Source organism: Odocoileus virginianus, chromosome 33, assembly GCF_023699985.2.
Source record: "Odocoileus virginianus isolate 20LAN1187 ecotype Illinois chromosome 33, Ovbor_1.2, whole genome shotgun sequence".
Classification (NCBI taxonomy): domain Eukaryota; kingdom Metazoa; phylum Chordata; class Mammalia; order Artiodactyla; family Cervidae; genus Odocoileus; species Odocoileus virginianus.
Genome location: NC_069706.1, coordinates 17,781,024 through 17,807,390, shown reverse-complemented (window position 1 = coordinate 17,807,390; position 26,367 = coordinate 17,781,024). Strand labels below are relative to the sequence as shown.

The window sequence follows — 26,367 nt, the reverse complement described above, 5'->3', positions numbered from 1 at the left end:
TTGACTGCCAGGAACTGGCCAGGCATGCTGCAGGAAGAGGGATAACCTATAGCCACTGTTGAATTGTAGCCTCTTTTGTCCTAGTCAACCTGTTTAGAAGATCTGGAGCTCCCTAACCAGAAGCGGTAATGTAGTGTTGCAGTTAAGAGTATGGATGTTCATACTAGATTGCTTAGGATTGTATTCTAGAACTAGCAGCTACTATGTAACCTTGGGTGAGTCCTTTAACCTTTCTCAGCCTCATCTGTAAAATGGTTCTGATATTGCTATGTCTCTCATAGGTTCCTTTTGGAAATAAATATTTATAAAATGCATAAAACTATTTGGCACAAATAACTGCTTTGGAGAAAAAAAGAGACAAGCTAATGTTTCTAAACCCTTTCCATCTTTATGTGGAAGTTAAGATATGGAAGTAGCATAATCATCACCAAAACAATATTGTAAAGTAGTTAGCCTCCAACTAATCAAAATAAATGAAAAAATAAATAAATAAATAAATAAAAAACTAATAGTGTAAGGGAGTAGAAGTGGGATAGGGGTAAACAGATTGGGTTGTTAAATATTTTCCTGGAAAGGGATGTACAAACCTTAACATCAAAAGCAGGAGAAGGTTTTCCCATTGAGCCAGGCTTAATTTTCATTCCCTTAAAATTTCCACAGATTAGTACCTAGTTAAGAATAAAAAAAGAGTAAAGTAACATTACAAATAACTTATATTTATTCATTTATCCACCATGCATTCATTCAATAAATATTTACTCAGAGCTTACTATGAACCAGGCTCACATTAAAACGTATTTTCTGCTCTCAAGAATTATAGATAGATACTAATACAGCTAAAATGTTAAGTAAATTTGTAACTACTAAAACATCCATATGTATGAAAACATTTGTGCTCATATTCACATGATACTTGTTATGCTATTTCTATTTAATAAATTCATCAATTTTTGTTTTTATTTTATTTTTTTTATTTTAATTTTTGACCAGGTACTACTTTCTCATGGTTCATAAATTGAAGCAGTATATAAAGACAATGAAAAATTTATTTCAGTGTTTTCCTTATCTGCTCTATCTTATCCCTGTTTCCTACATAACAATTTTTGTTATTTCATTTCCTCTAGAATTTCTTCTTATTTCTATGAGCTCTTTAGATAAACCTTTTTCGAGTGTTCTTGTGAAGGAGTTGTCCAGCAAACTTAATATTTCAAGTAACAAGGAGCTCAGCATTTTCTATTTTTGCAGCAAAGCCCTAAGATATTGCCTTATTATACAAAGAGAAATCTTTTTATAGATTTAGTATTATTGAACTAAAAACTTTTAATGCCCTGGTCCTAGTCAATTATATAGTGGCTTTCCTCAGTGAATGACTATCTAAACAATTGCATCTCTTACAGAGCTCTTTTGTAACCGTCTTCCCTCATTTTTTTTTAAAGAAACTGTTTCTTCTAATCACTCCATTCCCTCCCTATCCCTCAATCACAAAGCTACAATGAACAATTTTTTTTTAATTGAAGGATAATTTCCTTACAGTGTTGTGTTGGTTTCTTCCATACAACAATGCCCTCAACACACACCCCCATTCCACCCCTCTAGGTCATCACAGAGCACCAGGCTGAACTCCCTGTCTTATATAGCAGCAGCTTCCCACTAGCTATTTTACACATGGTAGCACTTTGGTTTTTATTTATCTGACTGAATTGAGTTCAGCCGTGTCTTTTCAGTGAAGTCTGTATACCGTTTCAGTCTGTCCATATCCTTCGTAGATATCCAGACCTGTCCTGTTTCTCCATTGTTCAGTCACTTCAGGGTTGATTGGTTCCCCAGCAGTTACACAGTGCTTTAAGCTTTTGAACTTATAGTTTCTTAGAAGACAGATAAGGAGTTAAATTTAGGAGGAAAATGGATAAAAATGGAAATTAGGATTATTTCTAGTGAAATTTCAGTACAAAATATTTTAGTTTTTTCCTTAACTTTCTTCTCTGACACAAAATAAACAAAACCTTTTATCATGAAATGACTCCCAAACACCAAGTTTTGTTTTTTCTTTTTCTCCATTTTATTGGCAGAGGGCGGGGGAGGGAGGGGAGGATTGGGGGTGGCGTGACTTGTTGCAAAGAAAAACCATGCCATCCCTAGGGAAGGTACCACATAATATTATGTTAAATCAGTGATAAAAAGCTTCCTAGTTGGTTAAATTGACTATGGAGCATTTATACAATAGAACACTATACAGTTGTTTAAAAAAGAATGGAAGGAATGAAGATGCTCCTGGGTTGTACTATACAATAGAATTTTTTGTTATGACAGAAATTTCTATACTGAGCTGTCCACTGTTGTATCCTCTAGTCCTGTGTGACTATTGAGCACTTGAAACATGACTAGTGTAACCAAGGCACTGAATTTTTTTTCATTAAAATATAATTGATTTATGATGTTATATTACTTTTTGGTTTACAATGTTGTGATTTGATATTTGCACATATGGTGAAATGATTGCACAACAAGTCTAGTTAACATCTGCTACCCTACATAGTTACAAGACTATTTTTTCCTGTGATGAGAAGTTTTAAGCTCTACTGTCTTAGCAACTTCAAATATGTAATACAGTATTATTAATTATAGTTTGGAACTGAATTTTAATTTAATTATTTCCTATTTAAAAATTAAATAAAATCAATTTAAAAGTAGTAACCAAGTAATACTTTCAAATGGAATCAGTAATAAAGTAAAAGATATTCATTTTCTTTCCTGTTTTCTGGGGTAGGGTTTTGAATAGGGGTGACGTGTATTTTCTCAGCTCATATAACAGACAAAGGATAAACACTGGGCTCAGAGCTATACATGTGGCTTGAACCATCTTTCCTCTCTCTGCTTGAGGGAACCCACACTGGATATAGTAGTTATCATGTACAGAATATAAGCAAGAAGGACAAGGAAGAGAAAAGATTGCTAAATACCATATCTGCTGATCTGGAGATATGTTTTTAGGCAGAGAGATCTTTTATTTTGTATCTTCCTCTTCCTTTCCTCTCTGCCCATAAGTGCCCACTTACCAACTTTGCTTACCTGGCCTTATCATTCTGTACAAGCATTCTATATGCAGTTGGTGCTGAACAGAAGACTGTGATGGGAAACTTGGAAAGTGTCTGCAATTTAGAAGAAGTGACCTTACACAATTTTTAATAAGTGCTAAATACCTATGGTAGACATAGTAAAACTTAGACCATTATTTATTCTAATGTAAACACTCTCATGGTCTTCCCTTGTGGCTCAGCTAGTAAAAAATCCACCTGCAATGCGGAAGACCTGGGTTCAATCCCTGGTTTGGGAAAGTCCCCTGGAGAAGGGAAAGGCTACCCACTCCAGTACTCTGGCCTGGAGAATTCCATGGACTGTATAATACAGTTCATGGACTTGCAAAGAGTTGGAAACGACTGAGCGACTTTCACACAAACAAACACTCTCACACCTTTCCTCTGTATATCTTTTCAGGCTTACTGATTTTCTATTGTGGAATACCTTAAATAATGTTATCTACTCTAATTTCTACAAATTACTTTATTCACTAGTCCTGTCAATAATAGTGCTAATTCACTTCTAAATATTGACCTCTTGTGCTCTGCCTTACTTGCAAGATGGAAGTTGGCTCAAACCGCGGCAAATAATGTACAAATACACATGCTCCCTGGATCCATGGAGAATAAACACTACTCCATGCAGATTTTGCCCAGCCTGTGTCAGAGGTATTCCACATGACATCCAAAGGGGTCAAATCCAGCCAGAACCTAGGTAAACAAAGAATCAGTTCAGTTTAGTCGCCCAGTCGTGTCCGACACTTTCTGACCCCATAGCCTGTAGCATGCCAGGCTTCTCTGTCCATCACCAACTCCTGGAGCTTGCTCAAATTCATGTCCATCAAGTCAGTGATTTCATCCGATCATTGATTCCTCTGTTGTCCCCTTCTCCTCCTGCCTTCAATCTTTCCCAGCATCGGGGTCTTTTCCAATGAGTCAGTTCTTTGAATTGGGTGCCCAAAGTATTGGAGTTTCAGCTTCAACATCAGTCCTTCCAATAATATTTAGGACTGTTTTCCTCCAGGATTGACTGGTTTGATCTCTTTGCAGTCCAACGGACTCTCAAGATTTTCTCCAACTCCACATTTCAAAAGCATCAATTCTTTGGCATTCAGCTTTCTTTATAGTCCAACTCTCACATCCATACATGACTACTGGAAAAACCATAACCTTGACTAGACGGACCTTTGTTGGCAAGGTAATGTCTCTGCTTTTTAATATGCTGTCTAGGATGGTCATAACTTATTTCCCAAGGAATAAGCATCTTTTGATTTCATGACTGCAGTCACCATCTGCAGTGATTTTGGAACCCAAGAAATTAAAGTCTGTCACTCTTTCCGTTGTTTCCCCATCGATTTGCCATGAAGTGATGGGACCAGATATCATAATCTTAGTTTTTTGAATGTTGAGTTTTAAGTCAGCTTTTTCACTCTCCTATTTTACTTTCATCAAGAGGCTCTTTAGTTCTTCACTTTCTGCCATAAGGTGGTGTCATCTGTGTATCTGATTTTATTGATATTTCTCCCGACAACCTTAATCCCAGCTTGTGCTTCATCCAGCCCAGCATTTCACATGATGTACTCTGCATATAAGTTAAATAAGCAGGGTGACAATATACAGCCTTGTACTCCTTTCCCAATTGGGAACCAGTCTGTTGTTCCATGTCTGGTTCTAACTGTTGCGTCTTGACCTGCATACAGGTTTCTCAGGAGACAGGTCAGGTGGTCTGGTATTATGATCTCTTTAAGAATTTTGCACAGTTTATGGTGATCCACACAGTCAAAGGCTTTGACAGAGTCTATAAAGCAGAAGTAGATGTTTTTTTGGAACTCTCTTGCTTTTTCAGTGTTCCAATGGATGTTGGCAATTTGATCTCTGGTTCCTCTGCCTTTTCTAAATCCAGCTTGAACATCTGGAAGTTCTTGATCCACATACTGTTGAAGCCAGGCTTGGAGAATTTTGAGCATTACTCTGCTGGTGTGTGAGATGAGTGCAATTGTGCAGTAGTTTGAATATTCTTTGGCATTGCCTTTCTTTGGGATTGGGATGAAAACTGACCTTTTCCAGTCCTGTGGCCACTGCTGAGTCTTCCAGATTTGCTGGCATAATGAGTGTAGCACTTTCACAGCATCATCTTTTAGGATTTGAAATAGTTCAACTGGAATTCCGTCACCTCCACTAGCTTTGTTTGTAGTGATGCTTCCTAAGTCCCACTTGACTTCACATTCCAGGATATTTGGCTCTAGGTGAGTGATCACTCCATTGTGGTTATCTGGGTCATGAAGATCTTTTCTGTATAGTTCTTCTGTGTATTCTTACCACCTCTTCTTAATATCTTCTGCTTCTGTTAGGTACATACCGCTTCTGTACTTTTGTGCCCATCTTTGCATGAAATGTTCCTTTGGTATCTCTAATTTTCTTGAAGAGATCTTTAGTCTTTCCCATTCTGTCTTTTTCCTCTATTTCTTTGCATCGATCACTGAGGAAGGCTTTCTTATCTCTCCTTGCTATTCCTTGGAACTCTGCATCCCAATGGGTATATCTTACCTTTTCTTTTTGCCTTTAATTTCTCTTCTTTTCTCAACTATTTGTAAGGCCTCTTCAGACAACCATTTTGTCTTTTTGCATTTCTTTTTTGGGGGGATGGTCTTGATCACTGCCTCCTCTACAATGTCATGAACCTCTGTCCATAGTTCTTCAGGCACTCTGTATTTCAGATCTAATCCTTTGAGTCTATTTGCCAATTCCACTGTATAATCGTAAGGGATTTAATTTAGGTCATATGTGAATGGTCTAGTGGTTTTCCATACTTCCTTCAGTTTAGGTCTAAATTTGGCAATAAGGAGTTCATGATCTGAGCCACAGTCAGCTCCCAGTCTTGTTTTTGCTGACTGTATTTTCTGTGCTGTGCTTAGTCATGTCTGACTCTGTGACTCCATGGACTGTAGCCCGCCAGGCTCTTCTGTCCATGGGATTCTCCTGACAAGAATACTTTAGTGGGTTGTCATTTCATTCTCCAGGGAATCTTCCTGACCCAGGGATTGAACCCAGGTCTCCCACATCGCAGGCAGATTCTTTGCTGTCTGAGCCACTGACTGTACAAAGAATTGACTTGATATATACAATAAACTGGAAAATTCTTAAAGAGATGGGAATACCAGACCACCTTACCTGTCTTTTGAGAAACCTGTATGTGTGTCAAGAAGCAGCATTTAGAACTTTATTTGGAACAACTGACTGGTTCAAAACTGGGAAAGGAGCGTGACAAGGCTATATATTGTCACCCTGCTTATTTGCCTTATATGCAGAGTACATCATTGGAAATGCCAGGCTGGATGAATCACAAACTGGTATCAAGAATGTCTGGAGAAATATCATCAACCTCAGCATGGTAAATGAAACCACGCTAATGGCAGAAAGTGAAGAGGAACTAAAGAGCCTCTTGATGAGGATAAAAGAGGAGAGTGAAAAAGCTGGCTTAAAACTCAACATTTAAAAAATTAGGATCATGGCATCCGGTCCCATCACTTAAAATGGAGAAAAGTGGAAGCAGTGACAGATTTTCTTTTCTTGGGCTCCAAAATCACTGTGGACAGTGACTACAGCCATGAAATTAAAAGACACTTGCTCCTTGGAAGGAAAGCTATTTCAAAGCTAGACAGCACAGTAAAAGAGAAGACATCACTTTGCTGACAAAAGTCCATATAGTCAAGGCTATTGTTTTTCCAGTAGTCATGTATGGATGTGAGAGCTGGACCATAAGGCAGGCAGAGCACCATAGAATTGATGGTTTCAAACTGTGGTGCTGGAGAAGACTCTTGAGAGACCCTTGGGCAGCAGGGAGATAAAACCAGTCAATTCTAAAGGAAATCAACCCTAAATATTCATTGGAAGGATTTATGCTAAACCTGAAGCTCCAATACTCTGGCCACCTGATACGAAGAGCAGACTCACTGGAAAACACCCTGATGCTGGGAAAGATTGAAGGCAAAAGGAGAAGAAGGCAGCAGAGGATGAGATGGCTACATAGCATCACCAACTCAATGGACATGAATCTGAGCAAAGTCCGGGAGATAGTGAAGGACAGGGAAGCATGGCGTGCTGCAGTTCGTGGGGTCACAAAGAGTTGGACACGACTTAGCAACTGAACAACAACAACATATATACATTTGAGATATAAATATATATATATTTATATATATATATATATATATATATATATATACACACACACACACACACACTTGAGATATATACATAAACTTAACTATATATATATATATGGAAACAAATTTAAAATACAAATAAAGGAATCATCATTTTTGTAGCATTGACACTTCAAACTACAGTTCTGTGAAAATACCTTCCATTTATAGATAATCCTAAACCAAAACTGCTGTGGGTGTGTCCAGTCATTTTAGGATAGCCGCTTGTTCCACTGGTAAAGAAAATGGCCATCATCTCATTGTGTTTTGTCTTCACACAGGTGTGGTTGTCACTGGCATGTCTATGAAGGAAGAATTACAATGATTGTATACATTAAACACAGTATCATAGACTGTTACCAGAGAAAAGGATTTACTCAGACCTCTTCATCTCATTGATTAAGCCCCAGGGACTTAGGTTGTATTCCAAGGTAAAAGCCATCTCTCTCCATCTTTTAAGGTACTTTCTGGAAACAAGCTAAACTTTGCCATCAATAGCCAATTTATAACAGGTTGATTTCATAGCTTTTTACTGTGTGATAAAGAAGAGCGCAAGCATTACAAAAAACCTCAAGAATTTTATCATACCTTCTACAGAATGAGTATTCTATGATCTTCTAATCAAGTATATGTGAGGTAAAATGTGATTTTTTTAAAAAAAGTATGTTAATAGAAGTCATGGGTAATGGTATAAGGCAGGGATCATTGAACTATAGGCCTATGGGCCAAATATGGCCTGCCTTTTGTTTTCACAGATAGTTTTATTGCAGCACAACTATGTCCATTCTTTTACATATTGCCTATGACTGCTTTCTACACTATGACAGTGAGTAGCTATGAGAGACTGCATGGCCTGCAAATACTGTATATTTATCATCTATCCCTTTTGTAAAAAACCATTGCTTACCCCTCAAAAGGATGGTTTTTCTGTTTCCCACAAGAGAGCCTACATAGTTCTGAATATAGTAAGCAAAAAGACTGAAGAAGATCTAAGTATCCACTTAGGGAAGGAAGGATTTCAGTTAAAGAAAGAAAACATTTTGGTTCCAAAGGATAATTGGGCTTCTATATATGTCATACATCAGGGCAGCTGAGAGGAAGTAAACTCTGTACATTTGAGTGTCTGAGAATCATACAGAATTTTATTAGGAAATATTGAATATTTTATTAGGAAAATGAGTGAATCAGAAATATTCAGCTATGAGAACTATTTTTATTTTTAAATCCTAACATAGCTAAACCAAATGTTTAGGCTATGATTCCATAATTTTTTTTCATTATGAAGCTAGTACCTATAACTGTGTACCTATCACTTCTATCACAGATATTATTGCTCATGAAACCTAAGGCAGGTTTATTGTACCAGTCTCTCAGAAGCAGTAAACCTAGCAGGTAATAGTATGGGCTTAGAAGCTAGACTGCCTGAGTGTGAAACCCAGTTCTGCCACATCCTAACATTTGACCTTATTTATCTGTCTAACCAGAGAATCCACCTGCAATGCAGAAGATGTGGGTTTGATCCCTGGGTCAGGAAAAACCCCTAGAGGAGGGAATGGCAACCCTATTCTTGCCCAGAAAATCCCATCCATATTGTTGCAAAGAGTTGGATATGACTGAAGCGACTGAGCATGAGCATCTGTATATTTAACAGTTCCTACCCGATAGTTTGTTGTGATATTTAAATGAGTTAATATTGAGTTGGCCAAAAAGTTTGTTTGAGGTTTTCCATAATGTCTTATTGAAAAACTAATGAACTTTTTGGCCAACCCAATATATCTGAAGTGCAGTTTTTGGCACATAATCAGTGCCATGTAAGTGTTAGACATTATACAATTATAACAATAGTTTTATTAGAACAGAATTTGGCCTTTGGTAAGAACTCAATAGAGAATCCAGCTGCCAGTGCAGGAGACACAGGAGACATGGGTTCAATCCCTGGGTTGGGAAGATCCCCCGGAATAGGAAATGGCAATTTCAGTATTCTTCTTTGGAAAACTCCATGAACAGAGGAGCATGGTGGGCTACAGTCCATGGGGTCTCAAAGAGTGGGACACAACAACTGAGCATGTATGCACACAATAAATGTTAGCTATTTTAGAAGAGTCATAACAAGTCCCGGTGGGCTACAGTCAATGATATCACAAAGAGTCGGACACAACTTAGCAACTAAACAATGACAAAGAACAAGTCCATAGTTGCAAACTTGCTCCAAAATCGTAGAGTAAAGGTAGGAAGCTCATTCCAGGGACGGAATTTGCTGCCACCCTAAAGCTAAGATAACCAATACTGGACAAAGAGTTCCAAGTGACCCCTAGAAGCACCCCATAGCAGGACTTGAATATCTGTGTAATAGTTTTATTAATTGCATCTATTAAGTATTCTTCTTACTATAACCTGATAGAAATGTCGCTGTCAGCAAGGGAATAATACAGCCTCCACAGAAGGATTGATTCTGATTAGTTCCTGTGGGAGATGATAATAGCTCTGTGGTTGATGCTGTGATGCACCTCCTAGATCCTGCTGCAGAATTTTAGAACATGCTTCCCTTCAGGTGCTGAAATCCCTCTTTAGATATTACCTTGGCTGAAGATAGCTGCCTTGCTTAAGGTCAGCCTCCTTGTAAAGACAGTTTGTACCCAGTTACTTATTAGCATTGGACCTCTTGCTTTAGCTGGACATAGCTTTGAAGGGCTATCCAAACTCCAGTGATCCCCATAGGTTGACTGATGGCTTTTTTGAAGTACATGGATGATAAATTTCAACCGCTGCCCAATCCCACATTGTTCCCTTTCCTTCACAGGTATTGGTCCTAAGATAACTTCTTAATAAACTTATACAACTAATGTCTGTCTTATGGTGTGCTTCCTTGAGATCCCAACCTATGAAAAACACCACCAGTTCCTTGCCTCAGAGCTTTGCACTATAATCACCAGTTGTTCCCTTTGTCTATTCTTTTAATTTTCATTTTTCTGGTTAATCCAGGATTGACTATCTTATCAATGTTGTGTTTCTTTTTGGAAAGCTGTTATACAACAATTATGGTTACTCACTTCATCATCTCCTTTAGGTTCTCCCAACCCTCTCTGGGGCTCTGAGACACAATTAGTTTGGAGTGCAGATTTTCACATTTAGATGCAACAGCATCAACTGCTGGAGCTAAAACTTCATTGGTAATAATGCACTTTGCTTTTGAAGATTGTAATCGGTAGAGGATGTCTTTTTGGGTCATCTGAGTGGTTCCTGGAATTAGAACTGTCCCTAAAAGAGAAGAAAATAAAGTATTTAGAAAGGATTTCCTTCATCATCTTAATTAAGGTAGTATAGATAACCCATGTATATTCAGTGTTTCTCAGGGTGAGTTAGTCGATTTTCCAGGCAGGGTATCTGTTTGTCTTCCTTTCATTACTATACTTTTGCATTTAAAGGCATCGCAAAGTCTAGGACCCTTTTGATCTAACATGAAAGGATGTTAAATCCTGGATAATTGATTATTTTCTGTCTGGAGACCATTCATAACCCTTAACTTGAAGAGGGTTTTGAATTGAAAAGAATATTACCCAACATTTACTGAGTACTTTGAGTGTCAGGTGCTGTGTAAGTGTTTGCATATTTTAACATTTAATCTCTACCAAAAACACAAATGTTAGTGTTAACTAGAAAATACACAACATAAAAGTTGAGAATTATGTTTTATTGGGAGGACTTTCTGAGGGCTTTCTCAGATAGCTCTGAGGGACTGCTCTGAAGGGTGAAGGGAGAAGTCAGGATATACAGGGGTTTTTGCAACAAAAACCAGGTAGTTGGAACATCAAAAGATTACTGTTAATTAAAGAAAACCACACATGGCAAGTTAATCAATTTAGTGCTTTTCTGTGTATGGGAAGATGCAAGAGTCTAGGTTCACTGATCTCATTCCTTTGATATGCACCTTAACTATCTAGGGCTAATATTCTGTTCTTTCTCAACCAGAGTTCCCTCAGGGCTCATCACTGGAGGCAGCGGTAGTAGCTGATGTCTTGGTGGCCATAAACATCCTTTGTTTGCTGATATGGCAGGCAGCATTCTTAGTCCACCCTATCAGTAATTTGCCTGGATCACTGAAGTAGCAGGGGCAGTGCATGGACTGATCACTGCAGCCTGACTTAAGCTGTAATTTAACCACCTTGGTTCAGTGCCTCTTTTGTTGTTGTTCTGTTGCTAAGTCGTGTCCAACTCTTTGTGACCCCATGAACTGCAGCACACCAGGGTTTTCTGTCCATCACTATCTCCCTGAGATTGTTCAAACTTTATGTCCACTGAGTCATTGATGCCATCCAACCTTCTCATCCTCTGTCTCCCCCTTCTCCTCTTGCCCGCAGTTTTATCTAGCATCAGGGTCTTTTCCAGAGAGTCAGCTCTTTGCATCAGGTGGCCAAAGGGCCTCTTAAAACATACATTAATTTTATACCTTCTTTCCCAAGAGAAGGATTGATGCATTCATCTTTTCTGTGCTTCTATTCCCATCTGCTATAAACTGTACTGTAAGGTACAGTCAGGTACAGTGTAGTGGTCAAGAGCGTGTCCTAGAGACAGATACTCTTAGAGCTTGGTCTTGAACAATACTACTTCACCTCTGAGAGTCTCAGATTCTGCATCTGTAGAATGGGGATTATAATAACACTACCTTCTTTATAGGATTATTAAGGATTAAATGAGTTAAATTTTTTAATGAGGTAAATTGGAAGTGGTCAAACAGGAGATGGCAAGAGTGAACATCCACATTTTAGGAATCACTGAATTAAAATGGACTGGAATGGGCTAATTTAATTCAGATGACCATTATATCTACTACTGTGGGCAAGAATCCCTTAGAAAAAATGGAATATCCCTCAGAGTCATCAAAAGACTCTGAAATGCAGAGCTTGGGTGCAGTCTCAAAAACGACAGAATGATCTCTGTTTCCCAGGCAAACCATTCAATATCACAGTCATCCAAGTCTGTTCCCCAAACAATAAAGCCAAAGAAGCTGAAGCTGAATGGTTCTGTGAAGACCTACAATAACTTCTAGAACTAACAGCAAAAAAAAAGATGCCATTTCATCACTGGGGACTAGAATGCAAAGGTAGGAAGTCAAGAGATACCTGGAGTAACAGACAAGTTTGGCCTTGGAGAACAGAATGAAGCAGGGCAAAGGCTAACAGAGTTTTGCCAAGACAATGCACTGGTCATAGCGAACACCTTCTTCCAACAACACAAGAGACAGACAACTCTACACATGGACATCTCCAGATGGTTGATACTGAAATTTGATTGATTATATTCTTTGCAGCCAAAGATGGAGAATTTCTATACAGTCAACAAAAACAAGACCAGAACCTGACTGTAGCTCAGAGCATGCACTCCTTATTGCAAAATTCAGACTTAAATTCAGAAAGAAGGGAAAAACACTAGACCATTCACATATAACCTAAATCAAATCCCTTAACAATTATACAGTGGAAGTGACAAATCAGTTCAGTGGATTAGATCTGATAGAGTGCCTGAAGAAGTATGGGCGGAGGTACGTGACATTGTACAGGAGGTAGTGATCAAGACCATTCCCAAGAAAAAGAAATACAAGAAGGCAAAATGGTTGTCTGAGAGGCCTTAAGAGTAGCTGAGAAAAGAAGAGAAACTAAAGGCAAAAAGAAAAGGAAAGTTAAACCCATATGAATGCAGAGTTCCAAAGAATAGCAAGGAGAGATAAGAAAGCCTTCCTCAGTGATCAATGCAAAGGAACAGAGGAAAACAACAGAATGGGAAAGACGAGATCTCTTCAAGAAAATTAGAGATACCAAAGGCACATTTCATGTAAAGATGGGCATAAAAGTACAGAAACAGAATGGACTTAACAGAAGCTGAAGATATTAAGAAGAGGTGGCAAGAATACACAGAAGAACTATAGAAAAAAGATCTTCATGACCCAGATAACCACAATGGAGTGATCACTCACCTAGAGCCAAATATCCTGGAATGTGAAGTCAAGTGGGCCTTAAGAAACATCACTACGAACAAAGCTAGTGGAGGTGATGGAATTCCAGTTGAGCTATTTTAAATCCTAAAAGATGATGCTGTGAAAGTGCTGCACTCAATATGCCAGCAAATTTGGAACACTCAGCAGTGGCCACAGGACTGGAAAAGGTCAGTTTTCATTCCAATCCCAAAGAAAGGCAATGCCAAAGAATGTTCAAACTGCTGCACAGTTGCACCCATCTCACACACTAGCAAAGTAATGCTCAAAATTCTCCAAGCCAGGCATCAATAGTACATGAACTGTGAACTTCCAGATGTTCAAGCTGGTTTTAGAAAAGGCAGAGGAACCAGAGATCAAATTGCCAAAACCCGTTGGATCATCGAAAAAGCAAGAGAGTTCCAGAAAAACATCTACTTCTGCTTTATTGACTATGCCAAAACCTTTGACTGTATGGATCACCACAAACTGTGGAAAATCCTTTTTTAATAAATTTATTTATTGTAATTGAAGGCTAATTACTTTACAATATTGTATTGGTTTTGCTATACGTTGACATGAATCCACCACAAGTGTACATGTGTGTTCTCCATCCTGACCCCTCCTCCCACCTCCCTCCCCATCCCATCCCTCTGGGTCATCCCAGTGCACCAGCCCCTAGCACCCTGTATCATGCCTCGAACCTGGACTGACTATTCATTTCACATATAATAATATATGTTGTTTCAATGCCATTCTCCCAAACCATCCCACCCTTGCCCTTTCCCACAGAGTCCAAAAGACTGTTCTATACATCTATGTCTCTATTGCTATCTCGCATACCATTTCACCTGACCTGCCTCCTGAGAAATCTATATGCAGGTCAAGAAATAACAGTTAGAAACAGACATGGAACAACAGACTGATTCCAAATTGGGTAAGGAGTACTTCAAGGCTATATATTGTCACCCTGCTTATTTAACTTATATACAGAGTACATAATACGAAATGCAGGGATGGATGAAGCACAAGCTGGAATGAAGATTTCCAGGAGAAATATCAATAACTTGCAGATGACACCACTCTTATGGCAGAAAGTGAAGAGGAACTAAAGAGCCTCTTTATGAAAGTGAAAGAGGAGCGTGAAAAAGCTGGCTTAAAACTCAGCTTTCAAAAAACTAAGATCATGGATCTGGTCCCATCACTTCATGGCAAATAGATGGGGAAACAATGGAAACAGTGACAGACTTTATCGGGCTGCAAAATCACTGCACACGATGACTGCAGCCATGAACTCAAAAGATGCTTGCTCGTTGGAAGAAAAACCATGACCAACCTAGACAGCATATTAAAAAACAGAGCCATTACTTTGCCAACAAAGGTCTACCTAGTCAAAGCTATGGTTTTTTCCAGTAGTCATGTTTGGACGTGAGTTGGACTATAAAGAAAGCTGAGGGCCAAAGAATTAATGCTTTTGAACTGTGTGTTGGAGAAGACTCTTGAGAGTCCCTTGGACTGCAAGGACATCTAACTAGTCAATCCTAAAGGAAATCAGTCCTGAATATTCACTGGAAGGACTGGTGCTGAAGCTGAAACTCCAATACTTTGGCGACGTGATGCAAAGAATTGGCTCATTTGAAAAGACCCTGATGCTGGAAATGATTGAAGGCAGGAGGAGAAGGGGATGACAGAGGATGAGATGGTTGGATGGCATCACCGACTCAATGGACATGAGTTGAGTAAGCTCTGGGAGTTGATGATGGACAAGGAATCCTGGCATGCTGCAGTCCATGGGGTTGCAAAGAGCTGGACACGACGGAGGGACTGTAATGAACTGAAGGGTGTTCCCTGGAATAGCAGCATCCACATCACTTGGGAGCTTGTTAGAAATGCAGGATCTCAGGATTCTCCCAGGCTTCTTGGATCAGAATCTGCATTTTAACAAGAACCCAGTGATTCATATGCATATCAAGGTTTGCAAAAGTGAATTAGATGATTTTTTTTAATTCCAGTAACATTGGTTTATAACATATGTTTTGTGTGCACATTTTAATTTGACTTAGAAATTATAATTTGATTAATAATTGTAAATTTACTTATAATTTGACTTATAAATTGACAACATTATAATTTAACTTATAACCAAAGACTATTTTCCATGCTCATCTTACCTCCTTTACCCATTTCTCCCACCCCAAACCCCTTGCCCTTTGTAACCACTATTTTGTTCTCTGAGTTTGTTTTTGTTATTTTATTTTTGTTTATTTTGTTTTATTATTTGTTTTATATTCTACATATGAGTGAAATCATATTGTATTTGTCTGTCTGCCTTATGGACCCTCAAGGTCCATCCATGTTGTTGCAGGGCAAGATTTCATTCCTCATTATGGCCGAGTAGTACTCCATTGTGTGTGTGTTTGTGTGTATGTGTGTATAAAACATTCCCTATATCCTATATTCATTCATCTGTTGATGGGTTCATGTGTTGTTTCCATATGTTGCAATGAACATAGGGGTACGTGTGTCTTTTCAAATTAGTGTTTTTATGTTCTTTTGGTTAATAACCAGAAGTGGAATATTTGGATCATATGGTAGTTCTAAATTTTTTGAAGAATTTGCATACTGTTTTCCACAGTGACTGCACCAATTTACAGTCTCACCAACAGTGTATGAGGGTTCCTTTTTCTTTACATCCTCTCCAACATTTGTTATTCCTTGTTTTTTTTGACAATAGTCATTCTAATAGATGTGAAGCGATATTGTGGTTTTGATTTGCATTTACCTGATAATTCATGCTGATGAACATCTTTTCATACAGGTGTTGAACAGCATGTATATTCTTTGGGAAAATGTCTATTCAGGTTCTCTGCCCATTTTTTCATTGGACTGTTTGTTGTTGAGTTTCATGAGTTAACTTTTGTGTATGTGTGTGGTTTTGGCCGTGTTGTGTGGCATGTGGGATCTTAGTTGCCCAACCATGGATCAAACCCATGCCCCCTGCAAAGGAAACACAGAGTCCTACAATAGACCACCAGGGAAGTTCCGTGAGTTAATATATTTTGGATATTAACCTTTTATCAGATATGATTTGCAAACATCTCCCATTTGGTAGGTTTTCTTTTTTGTTTTGTTGATGGTTTTCTTTGCAGGGCAGAGCTTTTTATTTTGATGTCGCCTCATTTGTTTAATTTAGCTTTTGCTTCCCTTGCCTGAGGAGACATATCCAGAAAGATATTGCTAAGAAAAATGTCAAGCATACTGTCTGTGTTTTTTTTTCTAGGAGCTTTGTGGTTTTAGTTTTTACATTCATGTCTTTAATCCATTTTAAGTTAATTTTTATGAATGGTGTAAGATAATGGTCTAGTTTCATTCGTTTGAATCTTTAGGGTTTTCAATATATAAAATCATGTCACTTACAAATAATGACAGTTTTACTTCTTTCTTTCCAGTTTAGATGTGTTTTATTTCTTTTTTTGCCTAATTGTTGTCACTAGGAGTTTTAGCACTATGTTGAGTAAGAGTGGTAAGATTGGGTACTCTTGTCTTGTTCATGATCTTAGAGGGATAGCTTTCAGGTTTTCACCAGTATTGTGTTAGCTGTGGGTTCGTCATAAATGGCCTTTTGAGGTACATTTGTTCTATCCCCTTTTTGAGAGTTTTTTTTTTTTATCATAAATAAGTGTTGAAATTTATCAAATGCTTTTCCTGCATCTGCATCTATTGACATGATCATATGATATATATATAGATAGATATAGATATAGATATTTTTTAAATTTTTTTTGGCTGTGCCCTGTGGCTTATGGGATCTTAGTTCCCTGACCAAGGATTGAACCTAGGCTCTTGGCAGTGAGCAAGCAGAGTCCAAACTCCTGGATCACCTGTGAATTCTCGATTATATGATTTTTGTTCTTCACTTTGTTAGTGTGGTGTATTACATTGATTGATTTGCAGATGTTGAATCATCCTTGCATACCTGGAATAAATCCCACTTGATCCTGATGTATGATCCTCTTAATGCATTTTTGTATTTGGTTTGCTAATGTTTTGTTGAGGATTTTTGCATGTATATTCATCAGAGACATTGGCCTGTAATTTTCTTTTTGTGTGTTTTCATTGTTTGATTTTGTAATCAGGGTAATGATGGCTTTGTAAAATGAGTTAGGGAAGCATTCCCTCCTTTTCAATTTTTTTGAAATAGTTTGAGAAGTGCATGTGTGTGTGCTAAGTTGCTTCAGTCATGTCCGACTCTTTGCAACCCTATGGACTGTAGCCTGCCAGGCTCCTCTGTCCATGGGGTTCTCTAGGCAAGAATACTGGAGTGGGTTTCCATGCCCTCCTCCAGGGGATCTTCCCAGCCCATGAATCAATCCTGCATCTCATAAGTCTCCTGCTTTAGCAGGCAGTTTCTTTACCACTAGTGCCTCCTGGGGAGCCCCAGAGTTTGAGAAGGATAGCTATTAAATCTCTGAATGTTTGATAGAATTCACCTGTGAAGCTGTCTGCTGGAGGACTTTTATTTTGGGGAAGATTTTTGATTAATGTTTCAATCTCTTTACTAGTAATCAGTCAATTCAGATTTTCTATATCTTCATGCTTTAGTCTGGGAAGATTGTAGGGTTCTAGGGATTTATTCATTTATTTTAGGTTGTCTGATTTGTTGGTGTATAGTAGTAGACTTCATAGTAGACTTATAATCCTTTGTATTTCTATTGTATCCATTGTAATTTATCCTCTTTTGTTTCTGATTTTATTTATCTGAGCCTTCTCTCTATTTTTTTGGTGAGTCTAGCTAAAGGTTTGTCATGTTTATCCTTTCAAAGAACCAGCTCTTGGTTATATTGATATTTTCCATTGTCTTTTAAGTCTCTATTTCATTTATCTCTGCTCTAACTTTTATTATTATTTTATTATCATTTCCTTTCTTATACAGATTTTGTGCTTGCTTTGTTCTTTCTTTTTTCTTTTTATTCTTTTTTTCTAGCTCCTTTAGGTATAAGGTTTAGATTATTTGAGGTTTTTCTTATTTCATGAGGTAGGCCTATATGCTTCACTCTTAGGACCACTTTTGCTACATCCCATAGATTTTGGTATATCATCTTTTTCTTTTCATTTGTCTTTAGGTATTTTAAATTTTCTCCTTTGATTTCTTCATTGAGCCAATAGTTTAGTCTTCACATATATGTAATTTTTCCAGATTTCCTATAGCTGATTTCTAGTTTCATTTTATTGTGGTCAGAAAAGATGCTTGATATGGTTTTAATCTCCTTGATTGTATTGAGACTTTCTTTGTGACCTAACATGTGATCTATCCTGGAGAATGTTCCATGTGCACTTTAGAAAAATGTGTATTCTGTTGCACTGGATGGGCTATGCTATATTCATATAAATCTATTAAGTTTATCTGGTCTGATGTTTCATTTAAAGTCAGTGTTTTCTTATTGACACTCTGAATGATCTGTCCATTGATGTAAGTGAGGCAGCAAAATCCCCTTCCATTATCATGCTCCTGTCAGTTTCTCCATGTAGGTCTTTATATGTTTTGCTACTCTTGTGTTAAATGTGTATGTATATACATACATGTAAGTATATGTATAGATATACATATATCTATAGATACATACATGTATAGGTACATACATGTATGTATAGACAGACAACAGATAGACAAATATAGATATATAGATACATAGATAGATATCAGTTATTTGTGTCTGCTTGAGGGATCATCCCCTCTGTCATTATATGATGTCCACTTTTATCTCTTCTGGCTTTGTATCTTCTGGCTTGAAAGTCTGTTTTCTCTGATATGAGTATGACTATGCCCACTTTCTTTTGGCTGCCATTTGCTTGGAGTATCATCTAACATCCCTTGAATTTGAGGCTATTTTTGACCTTAGAGCTGAGAGAAGTTTCCTGGAGGAGGTATAGAGTTGGGTCTTATTTTTAATCCATCCAGCTACTTTTTTACTTAATTTTTTTTTTAGTTAATTTTACTTAATTTTTTAATTAAAATTTTTTTTTAAGTTTTTACCAATGAATCTACATTTAGGGTAATTATTGATAAATGAGGATTTAGTACTGCCATTTTATCTTTGTTTTCTGGTTGCACTATATCTCAATAGTCCTTTTGCTACCGATAATATCTTGTCTTCACTTGGGGGTTTCCCTGATAACTCAGTTGGTGAAGAATCCTCCTGCAATGCAGGAGACCCTGGTTTGATCCCTGGGTCAGGAAGATCTGCTGGAGAAAGGGATAGGCTACCCACTCCAGTATTCTGGCCTGAAGAATTCCATGGACTGTATAGTCCATAGGGTTGCAAAGAATCAGACATGACTAAGAGATTTTCACTTTCACTTTCTCTTCATTTAGTTATACAGTTTCTCTCCTTTCTCTCTTCCCCTCTTATGTTTCTGTTGTCTCAAATTATTTTGTTGTTTCAAAATTATCTTTTTGTGTTGTGAGTTCATTATCAAATTGAAGTAACTGTAGCTATTTTTTATTGCTTTCCCCCATTAACCTTTATGCTATAATTGTTTAACAACCTATTCTGATGTACAGTTGCAATTTTCTGATTCTATTACCTTCCTCAAGGTTTTGTGTACTTCTGCCTTTTTGTTTTTGGTAGAAGAGCCTTTCAATGTTTTATTTTTTAAAGTTTAGTTAATTTACAATATTACATTAGTTTCATGTGTACAGCCTAATGATTCAGTATTTTTGCAGATTATACTCCTTTATGTTATTACAGATAATGGTTATAATTCCCTGTGCTATACAGTATATCCTTATAGCTTGTGTATTTTATACATTGTAGTTTGTATCTGTTAATCTCATGCCCCTAATCTGTCCCTCCCTCCCTCCCTTCCACTCTGTTTTCTATATCTGTGAATGTTTCTATTTTGCATACACATTCATTTGTGTTATTTTTAGATTCCATATAAGTGATAACATATAGTATTTGTTTTTCTCTGTCTGACTTATTTCACTAAGCATAATATTCTCTTGGTCCATCTATGTTGCTGCAAATAGCAAAATTTCATTCTTTTTAATGACTGAATAATATTCCATTATATATCTCACATCTTCTTTATCCAGTTATCTATTGGTGGGCACTTGGGTTGCTTCCATATCTTCCATGACTTTGTAAATTGTGTTGCTATTAACATTAGGGTCCATGTAGCTTTTTTCTGAATTAGTGTTTTCATTTTTTCCAGATATATACCCAGGAATGGAATAGCTGGGTCATCTGATAGTTCTATTTTTAGTTTTTGAGGAACCTCCCTACTGTGGCTGCACCAATCTGAGCTCCCACTAACAGTGTACAGGGGTTCCCTTTTCTCCACATCCTCTCCATTTGTTATCTGTAGGCTTTTTGATGATAGACATTCTAATAGGTATGAGGTTATATCTAGTAGTTTTATTTTATAGTTTTCTAGTAATCAGTAATGTTGTATATCTTTTCATGTGTCTATTGGCCATTTGGAGCTGGCACTGTTCCATTTGAATGTGTGTTTTTCCTTCTTCCTGCACCAGGACCTTTGCCCAAAGGTGGGAAGTGATAAAGGAAGTAGGGCTTTTGTGTCTAGAGGTCCAGTATTCTGTCTATGTAGGTGTCTGGGGCTCCACTTAGATGTAGCCTATTGTCATGTCTTTTCCTGGATTGTGGTTGCCCTATATCTAGTGCCATGCTGTGGTGTGGAATGAGGGGAAACTGGTCACCTTGGACTAGGGTGCACAATGGGGTGGTCTCAGAAAACCTGGTAACCCCTAGGGCAGACCTCTGTCTGCCCTGCCCAGGGACAAACCAGCATCTGTGTGCTCCTCATGAGAGGAATCTAAGCTTCTCCAGCCTTTCTATCTGTACCAATAGTTCTCCAAGCAGCTAGTGGGTGTTGCCTCCTCCATATGGGTCCCCAGGGCTGAGATGCCCAGTCTGTGACTTGACCTACTCACTCCCTAGGGCAGGTGTCCACCCAAGAAATCTCCTTTTTCTTCTAAGTTCCCTCCCAGGGGCACAGGCCCCAACTCAATCACTTTTATTCCCATCCTACCCTTTTACATGTGTGTCTTTCTTATAGCCTTGGTTGTACAGAAGTCCTTCTGCCAGTTTCCAATTAGTTTTCAGTGAGAATTTTCCACAAGTAGATGTATTTTTGATCTGTTCATGGAGGATATTACTGCCATGTACTCTTACTCTGCCATCTTCAAGAAGCCCTCAACATTTCCTCTAAGGCAGGTGTAGAGGTGATGGACTCCCTCAGCTTTAGTTTTTCTGCAGAAGCCTCCTTATGTTGCCTTTCCTAATGGAATCAAATAGATCTCTTAGAAATTCTGCATTAAAAAAAATAAAATTTAGTTATCCTTTCTGGTCTGGATCATTTCTAGATTTCTGAAGTCATGCTTGCTAATTCTTTCTTCTTTATGGTCTGCTCTATTTCCAGTGCTTTCTATTGCATTCTTTATATCATTTATTGAGTTCTTTGCCTACTAGGCTCCTCTGTCCATGGAATTTTCTAGGCAAGAATACTGGAGTTGGTTGCCATTTCCTACTCCAGGGGATCTTCCTGACCCAGGAACTGAACCAGCATGTCTTGTGTCTCCTGAATTGGCAGGCAGATTCTTTACTACTAGGGGCCACCTGGGAAGATTTGTTTACTTTGATCCTAAAAATTCAATACATTGGTAATTAGAGGACCGTCTTTTGTTTTCCAGCAGGTGGCACTACAACACGAGTCTTTGTTTTCCCTAACCTGACCAGCCTCTGACGGTGCTATGGACTCAGTCTTTTCCACCCTCATTACCTCTGTCAGGGGTGTGCCTGGAGCCCTCATCGTCACTGCTTGTGCCTTTGGAGTCTTTGGTGCCTTCTGCTGTAAGTGTGGCTGTTGTTGCTCATGTCACCACTGGATGCACCATGATGGCAGGCACCTCTGCTCCACTGGGTTGCCAGGTTTGCAGGCACTGCTGCCCTGTGCAGGGGTGCTGGAGCCTTAGGCACCCCTGTAGCTGGTCGGGCTGTTGCAGGCCCTGCCGCTGCTGCCTGGTTCCCTTTAGCTGCAGGTACTGCTGCCACTGGGAAGCTGGAGTTGTGTACACCACCTCCCCAGCTACCACTGAGTTCTTTCTCAGATGTGTGTTTATCCTCTGTGGTCGGAGAGCCAGGATTATGGGCACTCCCCCACCTTGTTCCCTTGCTTCCACCTCCTATGTACTTTTCCATCCACCTTCAGATGTACAGATGTGTGGATCTCTCTGGTATCCTGGTGTGTTGGGCAGAGGAACCTTTGTAGAGTTACATGTTTTACTTGTTGCAAATTGAAGGGGAGAGGAAAAGGAAACATCTTACACTACCATGATGTTGAATTACCACATCTAGATGATTTTTTTTAATTTATTGAGATATAGTTGATTTTTAAAGAACTGTTTTTATTTTCAAATTTTATAAAAAGTTCTAGAAAATTCTAGAGGGTGTACTGGGCTCTACACTGAGTTTCTGAATGCCTTTGGGCAAATGACTTAATGTTCCTTTTTCCCCAACTATGAAAGCTTTCCCTTCTCTGTTTATAAAATGAGATTTTTCTCTTCCTAATCATAAGGCTCTTGTGATGATAAAATGAGCAAATTGAGAGAGTAACAGGCAGGAAGCCCAGGGGTCTCCAAACAGAGGAAATAGCCTGCAAGTGTCAGACATTTTTATCTCTCTCTTAAGCGGCAGGAGGAAACAAACAAATGTCAGATTTTTTTCCCCATCTCTATACAAAATTAGAAGGAGGTTTCTCTTGAAATTCTGTGTTGCCATGATGACACCTGGCTCCACCCGAACTTAACTTTTCTCAAATCTTGAGCTAACTAACCGATGCATTTTTTCTTATGGAAATGTTTGTCTTAAGATATGTTAATGAACTATGTAATTTACCCTAGACTCTGTCTTTCTTCAAGTCACTTCGCTTAAGATTCAGAATGATGAGGGCTCAAAAACCTGTATGTTTTACTCGTACATTGTTCTCCTAATCTATGTTAATAAAACTATATATTTACTTGGGAACCTGTCTTTCTTCAAGATTCATGTCAATCATTTTATGGCCTGGGATGACTCACCAGGTGCCAATGTTACCTTAAAATACATGTTGTGGGTGAGGGACCTGGTGCCTCTATGAATTTTAGGATATCTCCTTTCTCTAATTAACAGCTTGCTGATAGGTATATAGCATACTTGCTAAAGGCTTGCAGGGGGGCATTCTTTCTGTACCCTTCTGATGTCTATGTCAGAAGCTTTCTCTATCTCTTTTATACTTTAATAAAACTTCTATTCCACAAAAACTCTGAGCGATCAAGCCTCGTCACTGGCCTCGGAATGAATTCCTCTCCTCCGGAGGCCAAGAATCCCAGTGTCTTTTCACGGCTCAGCAACAATCTTTCAAAATGAGTGAATGTTTATTATAATTCCGGAGGGACCACAAGTATTATATAAACTTCCTCAAGACCTGTAGGCCGAGATTGGGTGGGATAGTAGCTTTTTGTGGTAAATGTCACTTAAAGGAACATATTCTTGGCAATTACTATTTCTTTTAATGATTATATACTTAGATTTCTGTTGTAAAGGAATTTGACCTACCATACATATGCAAGAGTTTGAAAACGAAAATATGATGAGTTTGTTGTTGGCCCTGGAGACTATAGGCATATCTCTCTAAGAACTTGGAAATAAGGGAAATAGATTGCCTTCCAAGAGCTAAACTGTAAACTCAATATAAAATAGAATAGAGATATTCATAGTCAATATAAACAGACATAATGATTCACAGAGCAGCAAGATTAAGCCATACCCTTATATATAATATATTAATATAAAACTGGTTTCAGAAAGGGATATTGCAGCCACAGAACATAGAAAAAGGAGACTTACTAGAGGAAATCCTGATAGTACTCATCTAAGCCTGTCTAGAGGAGAAGTCTCTGTTAAGGGATTTTACATATTATAGTCCCTGGGATGAGGTGGCCCCTAGCCAGTAACTATATTCACACTGCACTGTTTCCATTTTCTCAAATCTACAAATTATTTCTTGCCTCAGGACCTTTGTAGAAACTTTTCCATTTGCTTAGAATGAATGTTCCCATCACCCATACCTTCTCCCTCTGGCTGCCTCATCCCTCAGTTTCAGCTTAAATTATGTGCCTGACCTTCTCTCAGTCTATAGTAGTACCCCTCATACATTACAGTGGCTCTTGTGCTGTTTCCTTTATAGCACTTGTCACACTTATCAACTCTGTGTTTACTTGACTCCTAACTCTGTCTGACAGCTCCTAAAACATAGCAAGTGACCAGTAAACACTTATTGCTTGAAAGGATGATGGGTATAATAAGATGAGGTGGATAAACTGAACTTTCAAACCCCAGTGCCAATAAATTAAATTATGAAAGTTACTTGTTTTGTCCGCTAAACAAACTTCTGGCTTAATTTTGTCTTATGTAGGTCTGTTAGCAGGGAGAGAGGGCTACTCTGCCAGAGTCTTTTGGCCCTTCAGGCAAATTAATAAATTGGTAATTTTATACACCCTGTATCATACACAGGATAATGAGAGGCCTGTCCTAAGATGCAGAGCTCCACTCTCCACACACTAACATAAGCTGGTTAGTGACCAGTAGCAAAATCTGCTAGTTTACCAAGGTCTTTCTTGTCATTCTCCAGGCCCCCAGAAAGAGAGAGGCTTACTTCTTCTAGTTCTGTGGTTCTCAAACTTGGACATGCACCAAAATCACCTGCAGGGCTTCATAAAACATATTTCTAGGTTTTTTATATCTCAACCCCAGTTTTAGATTCGGTAAATCTTGAATGGAGCTGAAGAGCTTATATTTCTCCCAAGTTTCCAGTAATTCTGATTTCGAATGCTATATTGTAACATTATCCCTCTTTAGTACTATGTACTTTTCCTTTTTTGAAAGCACAGTAACAGTTTTCTCACTACTATACCCTTTAGTAATGCATCCCCAAACATTTTAAGACTCCTCCAAAGGCACAGTTCAATTGTATATTTTTCATATTTTATTGCAAAAACTACCAACTGCGCAACAGAGTTTATGTAGTGTATCCCCTTTAAAAAATATGAAAATAAGAATTCCCCACCATCTAGCTTTAAAAAGAGAGTTTAACAATATGTTTAAAGCCTTCTGTGAGCTCTGCCCCAAATTACCAGGTAGTCATGATCCAGAATATTGTGTTAACCATTCCTTTGCATTTCTTTATCATTTTGTCACATGCATATAGCCCTATGTAATACATAAATAGCTGAGGTTACTTGAAAAAATTAGTTGTTTTATTAAAAGGGAAAAATTATTAAGAAATCCAATAACTATAAGTTCATTTTTAATTCTACTATGAAGACTAGCATTGTTAGTATATTAGATTTACCATTTATTCCCCTTCATTCTAAGAGAACCTGCCTTCCTACTGCCCACAGCCCCAATAACCAAGCTTTATCAGTTGAAGCTGCCTCTGTCACTTCTGATTAGCCTAATCTAAGATGTGCCAATCAGATTCTGCCTTAAATTTTAAGAGACTGAGTGGATTAGTGTATGTGACATAGGTTAGGACCTGAGATATTTGTCTGGCAAATCAAAACCATGTACCAACCAAAATGAAGAGAAATTATTCCTTAGCAAGAAAGAAGAGGTCAAAGGAGCAGGAATTTGAGAGAATCAGAGACAAGAGGCCCTGTGGCTTTGTTAGGGGAAGCACACTGACTGAAACCGCCCATCCTGGCCAGGCACCATAGTAACCATTTGCATGAGTTGTTTTACGGCAGGAGGTTCTGGTAAAGAACACAGAACTAAAAAGCCTTCACCAACTGGAAGAGTTCGGGAAAGTTCAAAAGGAGACACCACATGTCTGACCACCTCCCAGAATCCTTCTCTCTGGCATCCATCTTGGTTGAACAAGGCATACACCACCAGGAAGTTCTCTGAGTCAGAATGATTGGCTAAAGACAACCCATTAGAAACTAATCCCATCACCATAAAACCCAAGACTGCAAGCCATGTGACAGAGCAGTTCTCCTGGGTTCCCTTACCTTCTGCTCTCCACCCGGGTGCCCTTCCCCAATAAAATCTCTTGCTTT

The 26,367-nt window shown here is 38.3% G+C and overlaps 2 protein-coding genes across 3 annotated transcripts in view; one reads left to right on the top strand and one right to left on the bottom strand.

Moving 5' to 3' along the window:
- ACSM3 (acyl-CoA synthetase medium chain family member 3) overlaps positions 1 to 26,367 on the bottom strand; it is a 52,865-nt gene that overhangs the window by 12,612 nt on the left and 13,886 nt on the right. The window contains exons 4-9 of the mRNA XM_020873777.2: positions 10,333 to 10,540; positions 7,441 to 7,584; positions 3,632 to 3,788; positions 3,070 to 3,149; positions 1,739 to 1,865; positions 588 to 668 (exon numbers count right to left, since the gene is read on the bottom strand). Coding sequence (XP_020729436.1) covers positions 588 to 668; positions 1,739 to 1,865; positions 3,070 to 3,149; positions 3,632 to 3,788; positions 7,441 to 7,584; positions 10,333 to 10,540 — 797 coding nt within the window. The remainder of the gene's footprint in view (positions 1 to 587; positions 669 to 1,738; positions 1,866 to 3,069; positions 3,150 to 3,631; positions 3,789 to 7,440; positions 7,585 to 10,332; positions 10,541 to 26,367) is intronic.
- The window catches only part of ERI2 (ERI1 exoribonuclease family member 2), a 59,806-nt gene that overhangs the window by 28,331 nt on the left and 5,108 nt on the right, over positions 1 to 26,367 (top strand). The window contains exon 9 of one of the 2 annotated variants that reach the window (XM_070460983.1): positions 21,964 to 23,571. The exons of the other annotated variant lie outside the window; for it this stretch is intronic. Coding sequence (XP_070317084.1) covers positions 21,964 to 22,005 — 42 coding nt within the window. The 3' untranslated portion in view covers positions 22,006 to 23,571. Of the gene's footprint in view, positions 1 to 21,963; positions 23,572 to 26,367 lie in introns of those variants that run through there. 2 annotated transcript variants of the gene reach the window in all.